The 14841-nt window shown below is 32.4% G+C and overlaps 1 protein-coding gene across 1 annotated transcript in view; it reads left to right on the top strand.

Annotated features, from left to right (window-relative positions):
• Positions 1 to 6812, top strand: part of LOC133200994 (laminin subunit gamma-3-like) — a 159231-nt gene extending 152419 nt beyond the window's left edge. The window contains exons 9-10 of the mRNA XM_061336800.1: positions 2958 to 3120; positions 6588 to 6812. Coding sequence (XP_061192784.1) covers positions 2958 to 3120; positions 6588 to 6712 — 288 coding nt within the window. The 3' untranslated portion in view covers positions 6713 to 6812. The remainder of the gene's footprint in view (positions 1 to 2957; positions 3121 to 6587) is intronic.
• Positions 6813 to 14841: the final 8029 nt, after the last annotated feature.

The raw sequence follows: 14841 nt of genomic DNA, 5'->3' as shown, positions 1-14841 counted from the left end.
TGAATAATTCTTGAACGAAAAGTGTTCAAAATCACTAGAGTTTAAGATTATATCTTTAAAAAAAAGATCAAAAGAAACCATGGCTATTTATATTCCTTTGTTGTTGTTTTTTTTGGGGTTTTTTCTTCAAAATTCTTTAATCTATAACTCTTTAACGATCAATATTTTGTTACAATCTGCAACCATATAATATAATTTTTTTTATCAAATGATACGTAATTAAGGGTCATAAAGGACCAGAATGCAAAATTTTTTAACACTTTATCTGTAGAAAAAGGGAAAATATTTTGATAAGCAATATTGAACAAAAGATGCTCAGAATAATGTTTTAAATAATATGCAACCTTTTAATCTTTTGAAAATGGTCCCGTTAAGGACTTGAAGGGCTGACCCCTTCATATTTTTGTCCCCACTATGAAATGGTCGGGGCATATAGCATTACCCTGTTCTGTCATTCCGTCCTTATGTCATTCCGTCATCACTTTCCGTTCATTATCTCTGCAACAGTTGCACACATTCAACTCAAATTTGACATATGGATACATGATAGGAATACGCAGGTCAAGTTCGAATTTGGTAATGGTTCGACGATTTTTGACAGAGTTATCCCTCTTAAACTTAGAAAAAATAAGAAATTTTCAGTTTCCGCTCTCTAACATTTATAGGGATGTATGTATAAGATTGAAATTGCATGTGCAGGTATTTTACTTGAAAATACAGGTCAAGTTCGAATTTGGTTATGTTCTGATGATTTTTGACAGAGCTATATCCCTCTTCTTGAACTTAGAAAAAAATAAGAAATTTTCAGTTTCTGCTCTCTAACTTTTGTAGGGATGAATGTAAAAAGTTGAAGTTGCATATGCAGGTATTTTACCAGAAAATGCGGGTGAAGTTTGAATACAAATTCAATACTAAATATTGCATTTGAAATTTTGGCTGCTTGTGGGGGCATTCATGGCGTTAACGACACATCTAGTTCTTTTCTATGAAGCTCGAAAAAAACCAAAAAGAAACTTCTAAATAGTTGCTGACAAAAAATCTTCAAAATTACAAGACCTTTCAGTTGAGACAAGAAAAAGGAATTGGCCCCACGATTACAAACTCAGAGGGGCCAAAAAACTTTAATCTTTAACTCTTGAATGATCAATATATTCCCCATAAATGTTCATCATACAATCTGCAAATATATATTATAAAATTTACATCATACAAATGTATTTTACGTAATTAGGGACCATAAGGGACCAGAATGCTAACTTTTTGACACTTTATACAGTGTATCTCAAAAAGGGGATAATATTTTGATAAGCAATGTTGAACAAAACATGCTCAGAATAATGTTCTAAATAATATGCAACCTTTCAATCTTTTGAGAATCGCCCTGTTAAGGACTTGAAGGCCCCTAAATATTTCTTTTCTATTTAGCTCAAAAACGAAAGGAAACCTCTAAATAGTTGCTGAACAAAAAGTCTTTTAAATCAAGACCTTTCATTTGAAGTCAAGAAAAAGGGGCTCCAGGCCAAAGGCTCAAGTGAGCTTTTCTGATTGAAATTTGTCCGTTGTCGTCACCGTTGTTGTTGTAAACTTTTCACAATTTCGACTTCTTCTCAAGAACAACTGGGCCAACTTCAACCAAAACATGGCACAAAGTATCCTTGGATAAAGGGGATTCAAATTTGTTCAAATGAAGGGCCATGCCCTCCTTCAAGGGAAGATAATTAAGAATTAATAATGAAAATTTAGTGGCATCTTTTAAAAACTTCTGAAGAACCACTGTGCCAGAAAAGTTGAAACTTGTGTGAAGTGTAGATTTAATTTTATTCAGACCATGATCACCGGCGGAAGGGTGGGGCTGCAATAGATGACCAAAGTTTTACATATGAATATGTAGGAAAAAATTTTTCAATATCTTCTCAAGAACTACTTGTTCAGAAGAGTTTATACTTATGTGAAATCTTCATTTTCATGGGGGGGGGGGGGGGGGGGTAAATGTTTATCTTGACTTGATTTCATTTTTTGGCCAAGTCTGTTGAGTGGATGTGTAAAATTTATTTACAAAATACTAATTTAATATTCCTAGCATATTATAATGGAAAATATTCTCTGATTAAAAATATGTAGGGCTAAAGTTCCAAGATTTTAACCCATCTTGAAACAATAGTGTGGATCTGAAGAATCTTCTTCTAAATATCCTTTCATCACAAGAAATAGTCCCCCATAAATTTTGTTTCTTTACAATTTTTAGAGCAGTTTTTAAATTGAATATTGACGTATAATTTGCACTGTTTAATTCAAATATGTCGTGAAAATTAAACTGTAAGAAATTATTTTGAAGTAAGAGGTTGTACTAAAACTAGAAAATTCTATAAAATTCTTTCAAAATGCTAGTACGCTTACAGTTTTGGTCCGATTTCAGTAAGTTTCAAGACAATGCAGATGATGCGGTTCTCCTTATTTTAAGTTTAAGTCAGTAGAGCAAGAGTTATAGTTTTGAAATTTATCATGATATTCATATTCTGCACGTCACTAGACATTAAGACATCAGGGTTACTTGATTAATACTATTCAAGCAGTATTTATGACTAAATTTTAAATTACACATGTTAAATTACACATGTTCACTGATGCATTCTAATTTGCATTTCATGGTTGAATCATTTAATTTTGAGTATTAGCATCCACAAGCTAGGAGAAGGTAGAACATTTTATACAATGGATGAAAAAGAATAAGATGATACTTCACCTTATATATATATATATATATATATATATATATATATATATATATATATATATATATATATATATATATATATATATATATATATATATATATATATATATATAGTGCTAATTAAATTATAATGCCACAAGTACAGTCCATTTTATAACAAATGTTCTAACAATGTAGATGCCCAACTATAAACAATCAAGAAACTTATGATTATCATTCACAGTCAACATGGGAATCCCCAAGGGTCTGCCCTCAGTCAGCCATTTGTCCAGCAGGAAGCTCTTCCCCAGAATCATGTGACATTCCATTTTTTTCTGCTGATGTTCAGACGCAAAAATGCAAGGCAACTGAGGAACTCATTGCTCTGATTATAGGGGTCTCTGTTGGTAAGTAATTTTGAAATCTGAATTCTGGTCATAGGAATTATTACTGTATGTAAATGCGTACACACAGATTGTACACCTTTTTCCCATTGGCCTGCCTGTCAAAAATAATTTAGACATAATTATTAGTGGAATTGTTTTTATTTATATCTTTATTTATCAAATTCTGAAAATTTGAAATATGAATGTCAGTATTTGAAATTGATCAAGTAAAATGTGACAATGACATATACTAGAAAAAATTGATAATACGTACACCATCATAGAAATTTTTTTTTTATCTTTTTAAAGTTGTTTTAGACATACCTGATATATAAATATGTATCCATGATTAAACATTAGATATTTAAATGTCCAAACAAGTAAATAAATAATTAATTAATAACAGAACTGTGCTCACATATTTAAGAGAAATAAATTTCCATTTTTAGCTCACCTGAGCTGAAAGCTCAAGTAAGTTTTTCTGATCAAATTTTTTGTCGTCCGTCTATCTGTCTGTCCAGCTGTGTGCCCGTCTGTCTGTAAACTTTTCACAATAACGACTTCTTCCAGAACCATTGGGCCAATTTCAACCAAACTTGCCACAATTGATCCTTGGGTGAAGGGGATTCATATTTCTTCAAATGAAGGGCCATGCCCTCATTCTAGGGGAGATAATTAAGAATAAAAGAAAATCTAGTGGCATCTTTTAACAACTTTATTCTCAAGAACCACTGGGCTAAATAAGTTGAAATTTAGGCCATCTTTAAAAATGTTTGTTTGCCCTCTCCAGACTGACTGGCTAAAAATGGCCGACTCAAAACTTTTTTTTTTACCTCCAGTGAACAATTTTTTTATTCATTCCGGAAAATAGATTTTGAATATTCAGATTGATGTTGAAAATTTCTGTAAAAAAAATTTCCACCTACCTAATGACCCAATTTTTCATCCTGAGTCAGGAGAGTAGACTAATCTTGTATGTATGTACTTCTCAGACTAAACTTGTATGTATTTACTTCTAAAAAACCACTGCCTGGGCCAATTTCAACCAACTTCCCACAAAGCATTCTTATGTGAAGGGATTTTAAGTTTGTTCCAATAAAGGGCCTGTCCTCTTTCAATGGGGGGATAATTCATGCAAATTTAATGGCATCTCTTATATTTCTTCTCAAGATCAACCATCAGGCTAGAAAAGATGAAATTAATGCATACTTCATTACATAGAGAGACTAGATTTTATTTCAAATCATGACCCTCAGGGTAGAGTTGGGCCACAACAAGTAATGGAAGTTTAACTTGGGGAAAAAATCTTTTAAAATCTCAAAAAAAGCAAATTGAGCCATGATTAATCTACAAATATGAAAGCATCCTTAGCTCAGGTAGTGTCGATTCAAGTTTGTTCAAATGATGACCCCTGGGGATATGGTGGTTAAATCACCCAATAGGTGATTAAATTTTTACATAGAAATATTAGTAATAATAGTAATATTAATATGGAAGCATCCTCAGGTAGTGTAGATTCATATTTGTTCAAATCATGATCCCTCGGGTAGGGGGAGGGGGCAAATAAAAATATCAAAGTTTGCATAGTAAAATATCTGAAGAACAGAGAACAATTATTAGTCATAGTAGTTATCTGGAAGCAAACTAAGGTAGTGTAGTTTTTAGTTTGTTCAAATTAAGGCTCCAAGGGGTATTGTAGAGCAACAAAGGTGATCAAAGTATATATTCCTATATAGAAATATATATATAGGGAAAAACTCTTAAAATATTCTTTTCAAGAACAGCAAAGCTATGTTTTGTCATATTTATATGCAAGCAGGTGAAGATATAATGACCCCCAGGAGTAGCATTGGGCCAAAGTAGGCAATCAAAGATTTACACAGGAAAAGTAGGAACAAATCTCTTCTCAAAAGCAGCAAAGTTATGTCTAGTTATATTGATAGGGAAGCATTCTCAGGAGGTGTAACTACAAGTTTGTTCAAATCGGTCACAGTAGCCTAGTAGTAATGCGCTTGCTTCCTGATTGGGAGGCCCGGTTCGATTTTCGTTCACCACGCCGCATCAAACCCAAGATGTAAACATTGGTAGTGACTGTTCCTTCGCCAAGCACCCGGCACTAGAAGTGAACGTCACAGGTCTTTCGGATGAAACCTTAAAAACCGAGGTCCCATGTCACAGAAGGCTTTGGCACGATAAAAAATCCTTACTGCTCAATGGCCCTGAGTATTGAGTATAGGTCTAAATTTGAAGCACTTCACCAGCATACGGTGACGTCTCTATACGAGTAAAAAAATTCTCATATGGGACGTAAATCAACATACAACCAATCAATCAATCAATCAAATCATGGTAAGGTAAGGTAAGGTGGGGCCACAATAGTTGATCAAAGTTTTACAGATGTTTTTCAAAGGAATGTATACATGAAACATTTTTAAAATCTCAAAAACAGCAAAGTTATGATAAGTCATATTAATATGGAAGCATCCTCATGTAGTTTATTCAAGTTTGTCCAGATCAGGACCCTCTTGGATATGTTGAGGCTTTAATAGGATCAGAGTTTTCAAGGAAGTATATATACATACAGGAAAAATCTTTTTGAGAGTGGCAACACCATACTAATGCAATATTATGCAATACTGATGCCCCTATATGGCAGCTCAAGGCTAAGGTTTAAGTTTTTCAAATGTAGGTCAAACTCCAAGGTCAAGTCAAGAGGTCAAATATGTTGATACCCAAAGAAAGGTCTTAACACAAGGAATACACATGTGAAATTTAATTTCCCTAGTACCAACCATCAAGAAATTATGGCCAAGAATAAAAATTTTCCAAAAGTTTGTTATACTCCAAGGTCAATGTCAAAAATAATGGTCCCAAAGGAAAGGTCTTGTCAAAAGAAATGCATAAGTGAAATATGAAAGGGAGCAGCCATTCAGAAGTTATAACAAGGTTAATTTTTTTTTTCAAATGCAGGTCAAACTCCAAGGTCAACATAAAAAAATGTTGGCAGAAAGGTCTTGTCACAAGAAAGGTCTGGACACATGGAATACACTTGTGAATTATAAAAGCTCTAGTTCTAACCATTTGAAAGTTTTGGTCAAGGTTAAAGTTTGGTAAATTTTTGAAAAAGTAGGTTAAACTTTAAGGCCAATGTCAAGAGGTCAAATACGTTGGTACCCAAAGAAAGGTCTTGTCACAAGGAAAATACATGAAATATGAAAGTCTTAGCACCAACAATACAAAAGTTACGGGCAAGGTTAAAGTTTTTGTGGACAAACAGACAGATGGACCAACGGACAGACCAAAAATAATGTTCTAGAATTTTCAACATGACCATATTCTTTAAAACTAATATTTTCTATCAAGTTAAATCTTAACCATGTTTATCTTTTTTAAATGATTTAATAAAAGTTGTTTGTTCTTTCAATAATTGTTGAAAATATTTACTTATTGTTTTCTTTATTTAAGAAATAGATATTTCATTGTTTCAGTGGCTTTTATTATTTTGGCTCTGATTGTGTACAAAGTTCACAAGGAAAGGAAAGCAAGACAGTTCCAAGAGGAAACACAGCCTTTAACCACAGCACCCAAAAATCAAATATACATGGGATTATAGCAGTCAAAAACTAAACAAAGAGTAAAATTGTCAGGCATTTTAACACATATTATATGTAGCAGATAGATAGAAATGATTAAATTGAAAAATAATAAATTAATTAAGGTCTCTATTTCATTCCTTGAAGTAGCATGTCTAATTGAACAAAACAAAACCAGTTTTTATTCGCAGTTTATGATACATAAGTTCAATAAAACATGTATGTCTTCTGTAAGTTTTTTAAGAGAGAGGGAGAAAGATGGAGAGAGAATGTAGAGAAGAAGAGAGAGGAAATGATATACACAGATTCTTCCTGTACTCCCAGATTTTATCAAATTTTACTTGGTTATTATTCTTATGAGCAATATTCCTGTTTTTGTCATACATACCTTTGATGGAAGATCCACTAAAGGAGAGTTTTGTGCTACTACATATCATGGTATAGATAAAACATTTTATTTGGAATAACAATTTTGTCCTGTTTTTCAAATGATCCCAGTATGAATTCCTTCTTTGAATATACATGTACAACCTTAATATGAATCTTTCTAAAACAATACTTATCAAAACAAAGTACTGTGTAGGTTTTTTGCCTTATCTATCAATCTTGTCCTTAACTTTATATATACACCAGTCATTTTTTTCTTTTCTAATATCTTTCAATTCCTTTTTTTCTTCAAGAGTTTCAATATTGCTTGTAAATCCATCTAAAAAAAACTGATCATTGAATGTAAACAATATTTTCTTCCTCAATGAATTATATATTGTCTGTATCGTATACTGGAATTGCATACTGTTCATAAATAACGTTGTATCACCCTCTAAATTGAGTTTAGAATTTTTTTATCATAAAAGAGAATTATTAAATTGCCATAACCACGATAACCTTTGCATTTATTGAGGACGCGATTGCAAGGCGTCATGTGATCGACTCATCAAACTCCATACAGTGTCAATTCTCCGGGACTGCTTTCCCTACGAATAATAAAGCGATGATATGGAGTTGTAGCGTAACGTAATACTGAGCTGTCTGGAGCTTGATCGACTCATGTGATGTTAAAAAAAAAAGAAAATTTACGGTAAACATATCTGGAATAAGAAGCGTGATATGATTGTGCCCATGACAAAATATTTCTAGAAAAGAGAAAGAATAAGATAAAGATGTGACATTGCAGAGTGATAGCAAGCGTTGACGCAGATTTTTTTTTTTTCCACTTGTTTTTTTCTTTTGAAACGTCTAGCTTTTGTCGTGTATTCTGAACATTGAAATGTATTTCATTAAGAAATTAATTTATATCTGGATCTTTATGTCCTCTAATTAAAATATTAGAATTTTATTCGAGATCTGTTTCTTTACTATAGGATCTACATCTATGTATAGATATTCATTTCCTAGAAGCGGCGGCGTGATTTTCTCAGTGATTGTAATGGACATGGATGAACAGATGAACGAATGCGATTTTGATACATACCTGTATAGACCAGTTTAAAATTGCATGCTGGACATGAATATATTTTTTAAAAATATTGCAGAGGAAATTGTTTTCCTCTGTAAGATCTTTTCTAGCATTTTTAACACTTACATTGACCATGTAAACAGTGAATCATCGTTGCATATATTGCGTAAACATTTGTTGTAAAATGTTTTATACGTTCCATTTGGTAAAAAATTTAAACCCAACACACTTCTTCTGACAGAAAAGAAAAGTTTTTTTTTTTTTTTTTTTTTTTTTTTTTTGCGAGTTTTCACAAATGTAGCAAAAAAATACATGTGTAAGAATGACAGATGAAATATTAATTTTCTCTAAATGAAGAGAGGAAACTCTGACAATCGAGGTACTACAGAGGTATACCAGAGAGGGAAAATCATTTTGAGCATATACATAAAAAACATTTCAACTCATCATGCTCAGGGAATATATTTGAAAAATGAAGGACATGAACAAAGACACTTCACGTAGGCATATTTCACTAACCCCGTAAGCATGAAGCGACAAAAATTTATAAAAGCCATTCAAAGAAAATTTTTTAAACACAACAGTTTGCACTATAGTTTTGACGTCAAGTGTGGCATTATGACGTCACAATGGACATTGTTCCTTGCTCATCCATTTACCTAGTTCGTGAGAAAATGAACTGTTTTCTAACTTGGAAAAAAATCTGAAGAAAAAAATTTTGCAAGTGTAAATATTAAATAGCAAATCACTATAATTTGTCAAATAAAATAAAAGGATGTATATTTCTATATTGCAGGTACAAGTTCTATGAATTAATCCCTGTTTATTCAATGTGTTCAAGTGTCTAAACCCCCCCCCCCTTCCAGGTTAGAGACATCGATGAGTGTTCAGAGCATTAACAATTTGGCCCTTGGACCTCAGTGCACTGGTTTAGAATATATTTATTATGTTCCCCAAACGAAGTTTGGGAACATATTGTTTTTACTCTTGTTTCTTATTATTATTAAGGTCTTCCATCTCCACGGAAGACCTTATAGTGATTCTATTGTTTCTTATTATTGTTATTCTTTTTTTTTTTAGACAAAATTTTGTGCACGCGATTTCTCGAAAACTATTCAATGAATTTCTTTGAAATTTTCAGGGATAAAAGGTCTTTATATGAATTTTATATAAAATTCCGTTTTTTGGTAAATTCGGTTCCAGGACCAAGTAATGGACAATTTTCTGATTTTAAAATGAAATTCTGTCCGTGAGTGTTCTCAAAAATGGCTTAAGATATGAACTGGAGACTTGTAAGAGATAATAGAACATGATTTCTAGATTGGAGAGGGCACCTTTTCGTTCGTCGTCGGCACTTCCGTTCGTCACCGGAAGTGATCAAAGAAATCGTTCAATTTCAACTTTCCTTTTTTAAATCAATACTTACATCACATTACTGCATCTCTTTTGTAGTTTTGAAATATGTTGGTTCCACCGGAAACAAAAACGTCAACTTCCGGTTATAAGAGAAAAACTACATAATTTGAGTATTTTTCTTTCCCATTAATATCTTTTGTAGATAAAGTATTTGGAATAAATTTTAAATATGTTATTCAGACTGCAAATGTCTATAGTAACGTCAAATATCTTTGTAAAATTCACTTCCGGTCGCGTGTTTTTCTGTCCTCAGAGTGAGAAGTTCTCTAAGCAAGATCTCGGAAACGGAAGGAGATTAAGACACCAGACTTATATGAGCAACAGACCTTAAGATGTAGCCAAAACCATTTGGGTTCAGAGCGTCAGTCGTCACTTCCGGTCGTCACAGGAAGTGATCAAAGATATCGAAAATTTCAACTTTTCTTTTTCTAATTAAAAATTGCATCACTTTATTGCATGTTTTTCGCAAATTCGAAAGATGTAGGTTCCACCGGAAACAAAAACGACAACTTCCGGTTATCAGAGAAAAACTAAATAATTTGAGTATTTTACTTTCCCATAAATATTCTTTATAGCTAATGTATTTGAAATGAATTTTAAATATGTTATTCAGACTGCAAATGTCTAGAGTAACCTCAAATATCTTTCAAAAAATCTCTTCCGGTTGCATGTTTTTCTGTCCTCAAAATGATAAATTGTGTGAGCGACATCTCAAAAACAGGGAAAAGATGAAAACACCAAATTTTTATGAGTAACAGACCTTGAGGAATAGGCGAAACCATTTTGGTTAAACGCGTCAGTCGTAACTTCCGGTTGTCACAGGAAATGATCAAAGAAATAAAAAAAAAATTAACTTTTCTTTTTTAAATTAAAGTTTGCATCACTTTATTGCAACTCTTCCGCTGTTTTGAAATATGTTAAATTCCACCTGAAACAAAAACGTCAACTTCCGGTTTTAGGTGATAAACTACGTTATTTCGATATTTAACTATCTCATAAGTATTACTTATCGATAAAGTACTTGAAATGTTTTTATGTATTTTGTAGATACTGCAAATATCTAGAGAAACGTCAGAGATTTTTTTTTATATAAAATTCACTTCCGGTTGCTTGTTTACCTGTCCTCAAAATTAGAATTTGTTCTCACAATATTGCTTGGCAACAGTAAACGACTGAAGTCTAAAACTTTCAGGAATGATAATCAGTCATCAGTTTAATTGAATCGCAAGAAAATTTTGTATCGCCGTTACTTCCGGTCGTGACAGGAAGTGATGCAAAAAAGTGAATGGTTAATGGTTAGAAAGTTTGATTTTCACGATGACGACCAGGGTTAAATTTCCAGAGTGTCTGATTTTTTTTTATATCACCTTTTCAGCTTGAATTTACGTTTTTATTTTCAAAATCGGACGGAAGACCTCTCATTGCTTGCAATGAGTTTCTAGTTATTATTCTTTTTTTCTACTTTCTTCTCCGGTACTTTTTTGTCCGGGAGTGTTCTCATAGAACCACTCATCCGATTGACATGAAACCATTTTAGGGTTAATAGACATGTTGTGTAGGTGTTCGGAACGAAGGTCATTTTGCGCGCACATGCATGCACGTGCGCGCGCGTGCGATGAGTGAGATGACTGATATACTTGATGAAGCCGTATCTATTATATTTCTTGATGAATTGCTTTGAAACTCAAAGTATAAAGATATATTAGTAGTCTAGACAAAATAACCTGGTCAAATTAGCGTGAACTCACGCGCATGCACGTGCGCTCTTCTCTGATTGGCTGATACAAAAATCTCAATAATTTCCTTGTTTTTTGACAAAATACTTTGAAATTTAGAATATAAGTATATATTATAAAGTGCTACAACATGTTATATAGGAAATTTCTTGAAAACACGCGCATGTAGGTGTGCTGCAATCTGATTGGTTGAAACTTTAAATCTATATAACTTCCTTGGTTTTCAACAAAACAGAATGAAATTTACGACATGGATAGGCACATAGAGCTCCCACATTATGCTACTATCAAAATTGAATGCAAGGCCATTTATGCGCGTATGCTGAATTCTGATTGGCTAATACTTAAAGGGTTACATCTCTCTTATTTTTCAATGAGATTCTTTAATATTTATTACAAATGTATGTATTGTGAGACGCTATAAGAAAATTAATGTGAAAAATGTAGAAAATATGTGCAAGCACATGCGCTGAAATTTGATTGGCTAATACCCATATGGCTATATCGGAGTAGTTTCCAATGAAATACCCTTAAAAATAAAGTGTCCATCTATATTACTAAAGTATTGTCTAATTTATTGAAGCTTGTAGGGAATGGGGCATCATAAGGGATTGGGGAGCCGTTTAGGGAACATCTGTAACGGTTCCCGTTACAATTAGCACTAATTTATATTGATATAAAAACGAAATGAATGAATGTTTTGGAGATGGGAAAATAAAAATAAAATGCATGTTGTTTTTTTTTGTGAACATTGTACTTTAATCATTCTGCTCTACATATAAAATGAGCAACAACTGCAAGATTTTCAGAAAAATGTATTTAGCAATCTTTACATAATGTTTTTATAGTATTTTAACAGATTATGCATATTTAAGGTTCAGCAGCAAACCATCGTATGAAAATTTTTCAGATCTTTTAATATTTTAGGAAAGGGGGGGGGGGGGGGGGGGGTTTATTGAAATGCATATATAGCTTCAAAATGTATGTGATGACCATACTTCATATTTTAAGCATAAGTCACTTATAATAATTAGTACAAAATATATTAGTTTTTGGAAAATTCATTGGGTAATTACATTTCTTCTGTATAATTTTTTATCTTTATATGACTACATCACCATATGTGAAAATAAGAAAAAAATGAATATACAAAGCATATAAATTAATATTATTCCAAAATATCCAAATAATTAATATTCCCTAAAAATTATGAAAAATAGATGAAATTCAGGTCAGGTAATATCTTAGTAAAATTGTTTATCTCAGTTTGGAAGTATCTTATAAAAGACCCTTTGTGGTATCATCTTTTGTACAAAAACATTTATTCTATTGACATAACAGAAGGCATCACATGAATAGCAAGAGTAATTTCTTTCACATGTATAAACTAAGATTGCATGTCAGACGTTTCGTTAAAAAATATGTTTAAGAAATCACTACTAGAGTAGGTGAAAATGCCTTTTAAATGCACTATGGCTCTTTCATTTAGTGTCAGGAACCAGACAAGAATTCTTCCTCAACTGGCTTTCACTAAGAAACATAGCATATGTCATCCTCATTTCTCTTGGGGTTCAGGTGGGTGTCTCTTTACAAAGGAAAAGTGAAAATAATGGATAATAGTATCGTAATGAATATTAAAAGTAATAATTAGTCCATTACTTTGGGCTTCTTAGCCATTATGGTGAATTTGATAAATACGAAATTTAGAAATTTCATGATAAAGGGAAAATTAAGATATTATTGTGTTATTGACAAAATTAAAGGGCTATGTAAGATCAAATCATTTATGAGCTTGCATGAGCAAAATTCTTTGACTTCAACACTATAAAGAAAATTTAAAACAGTTTCATGTGACATGGTTTTTTGGTAAATATCACCTGTTCATTAAATATCACCTGTTCATTGTTGGGTTTCACCAGTGGCCAGTTAATTCAATCGTTTTGTTTCTTACATGTCTAAACATGCTTGTATAATGCATAATATTATACTTTCATGTAAATAAGTTGAATCTGATTCGTCGAGAAACATTTGTTAAAAAACGCTATTACCCGCTGAATGATGAAGCCACGCCCTCCAGCGTAGCAACAGTCAGCATTGCTTGACGACGGGTGATATTAAAAAAAAATAGCGACTGCGCAGAATTTATGCGCGCAAGGTTCACTGTTATATGTATTTGTATAAAACATTCAGTATAATATGATAAATATTGCATGCAGTTGAGTGCAACATTGAAAATTTTCACCCCTCGAAAACCATTGTCAACCTCGGCTGCGCCTCGGTTGACAATGGTATTCTTGGGGTGAAAATTTTCAATGTTACACTCAACTACATGCAATATTTATATAATACCTTAGTGTACTTATCAAGATTAATGTTTTTTTGTTGTTTTTTTAAAGGAAGTCTGTTCTAAGTAGGTAACATCAGTAATAGTTTTAATTTCAAAGAAATATATGCATGTAGTAAGCAAAATACGTGTAATGAACCATACCCTTTAAAAAGTTAAAGCAAAATTACATTATTACTATCTAGCTTTGAAAGTCTAAACTATTGTAAATAAAAAGTTGAAGGGATAGGTTTGCTTGGGATTATTTAAGAGATGTATACCTGTAGGGAATATGTGCAATAATAATTGATAATTAGGTTGGTAAGATAATTTTATTTGGTCATGCATTGTTGTTTATTAAATGAATTATTGTGCCTTATCTTGTTAATTTATATATTCTGAGACTTGCATGTACATAGTGAAAATAAACTTTAAAATTGATTTAACTCTCTATTTTTTTATGAGTTCATGCATCTTTGCTATGAAAGCAAAAGGCTCAAATAAGCTTTTCTGAACCGAGAGTGTTCGTCTTCCATTTGTCATCCATGTGTCTTGTGTTGTGTTTAAACTCTTCACATTTTCAATTTCTCAAACTTGCTACAATTCATTCCTTTGTGAAATAAACTCAGATTTGTTCAGGAAGGGCCACACAATCTTTCAAGAAATTTTATTACGTCACAACACTTCCGGAATCATATGAAATGCGTACTTCGAGCCCGAGACGTCAGTGTACTTCCATTTGTTTTCGAGAGTGGACGTCGTCAACTCTCGGTGTCAGTTTGTAGTAACTAAGATAACTACGTGGTAGTTATCATATATATATATATAACTACGTGGTAGTTATAATATAATTAATTTAGATATTCGTTACGTGGTAACGAAGAAAAAATTTCTCCAGTTTGCTGGTGAATTTTGTGACTGGTTTGAGACTGTAAGTGTGAAAAAATGGCGGGTGTCCCGACAGAACAGGACCGCGCCGAAAAAGAAAAAAACTAAGACGAATGAATCGTCAAAACGGTCCTTTTAGAAGTCAATTGAAAAAAAGGTTACTAATGAAGAAAGTGGAAGCTCTGTTTTGTTGGAAAAAATGAGGAACGAATTGTTACTGGAGGTAACATTGCGACTTCATCTGTCTTTACACCTGGAATGACAGAGGTAATGAATTTATTGAAGTCTATTAAAGAAAATCAAGATAACTAAGACCGGAAGATTGAAAAA

This window comes from Saccostrea echinata, unplaced genomic scaffold (genome assembly GCF_033153115.1).
Source record: "Saccostrea echinata isolate AGI-Se365-2 ecotype Australia unplaced genomic scaffold, CSIRO_AGI_Sech_v1 ptg000042l, whole genome shotgun sequence".
NCBI classification, from domain to species: Eukaryota; Metazoa; Mollusca; class Bivalvia; order Ostreida; family Ostreidae; genus Saccostrea; species Saccostrea echinata.
This window is presented reverse-complemented; position numbering and strand designations above follow the sequence as displayed.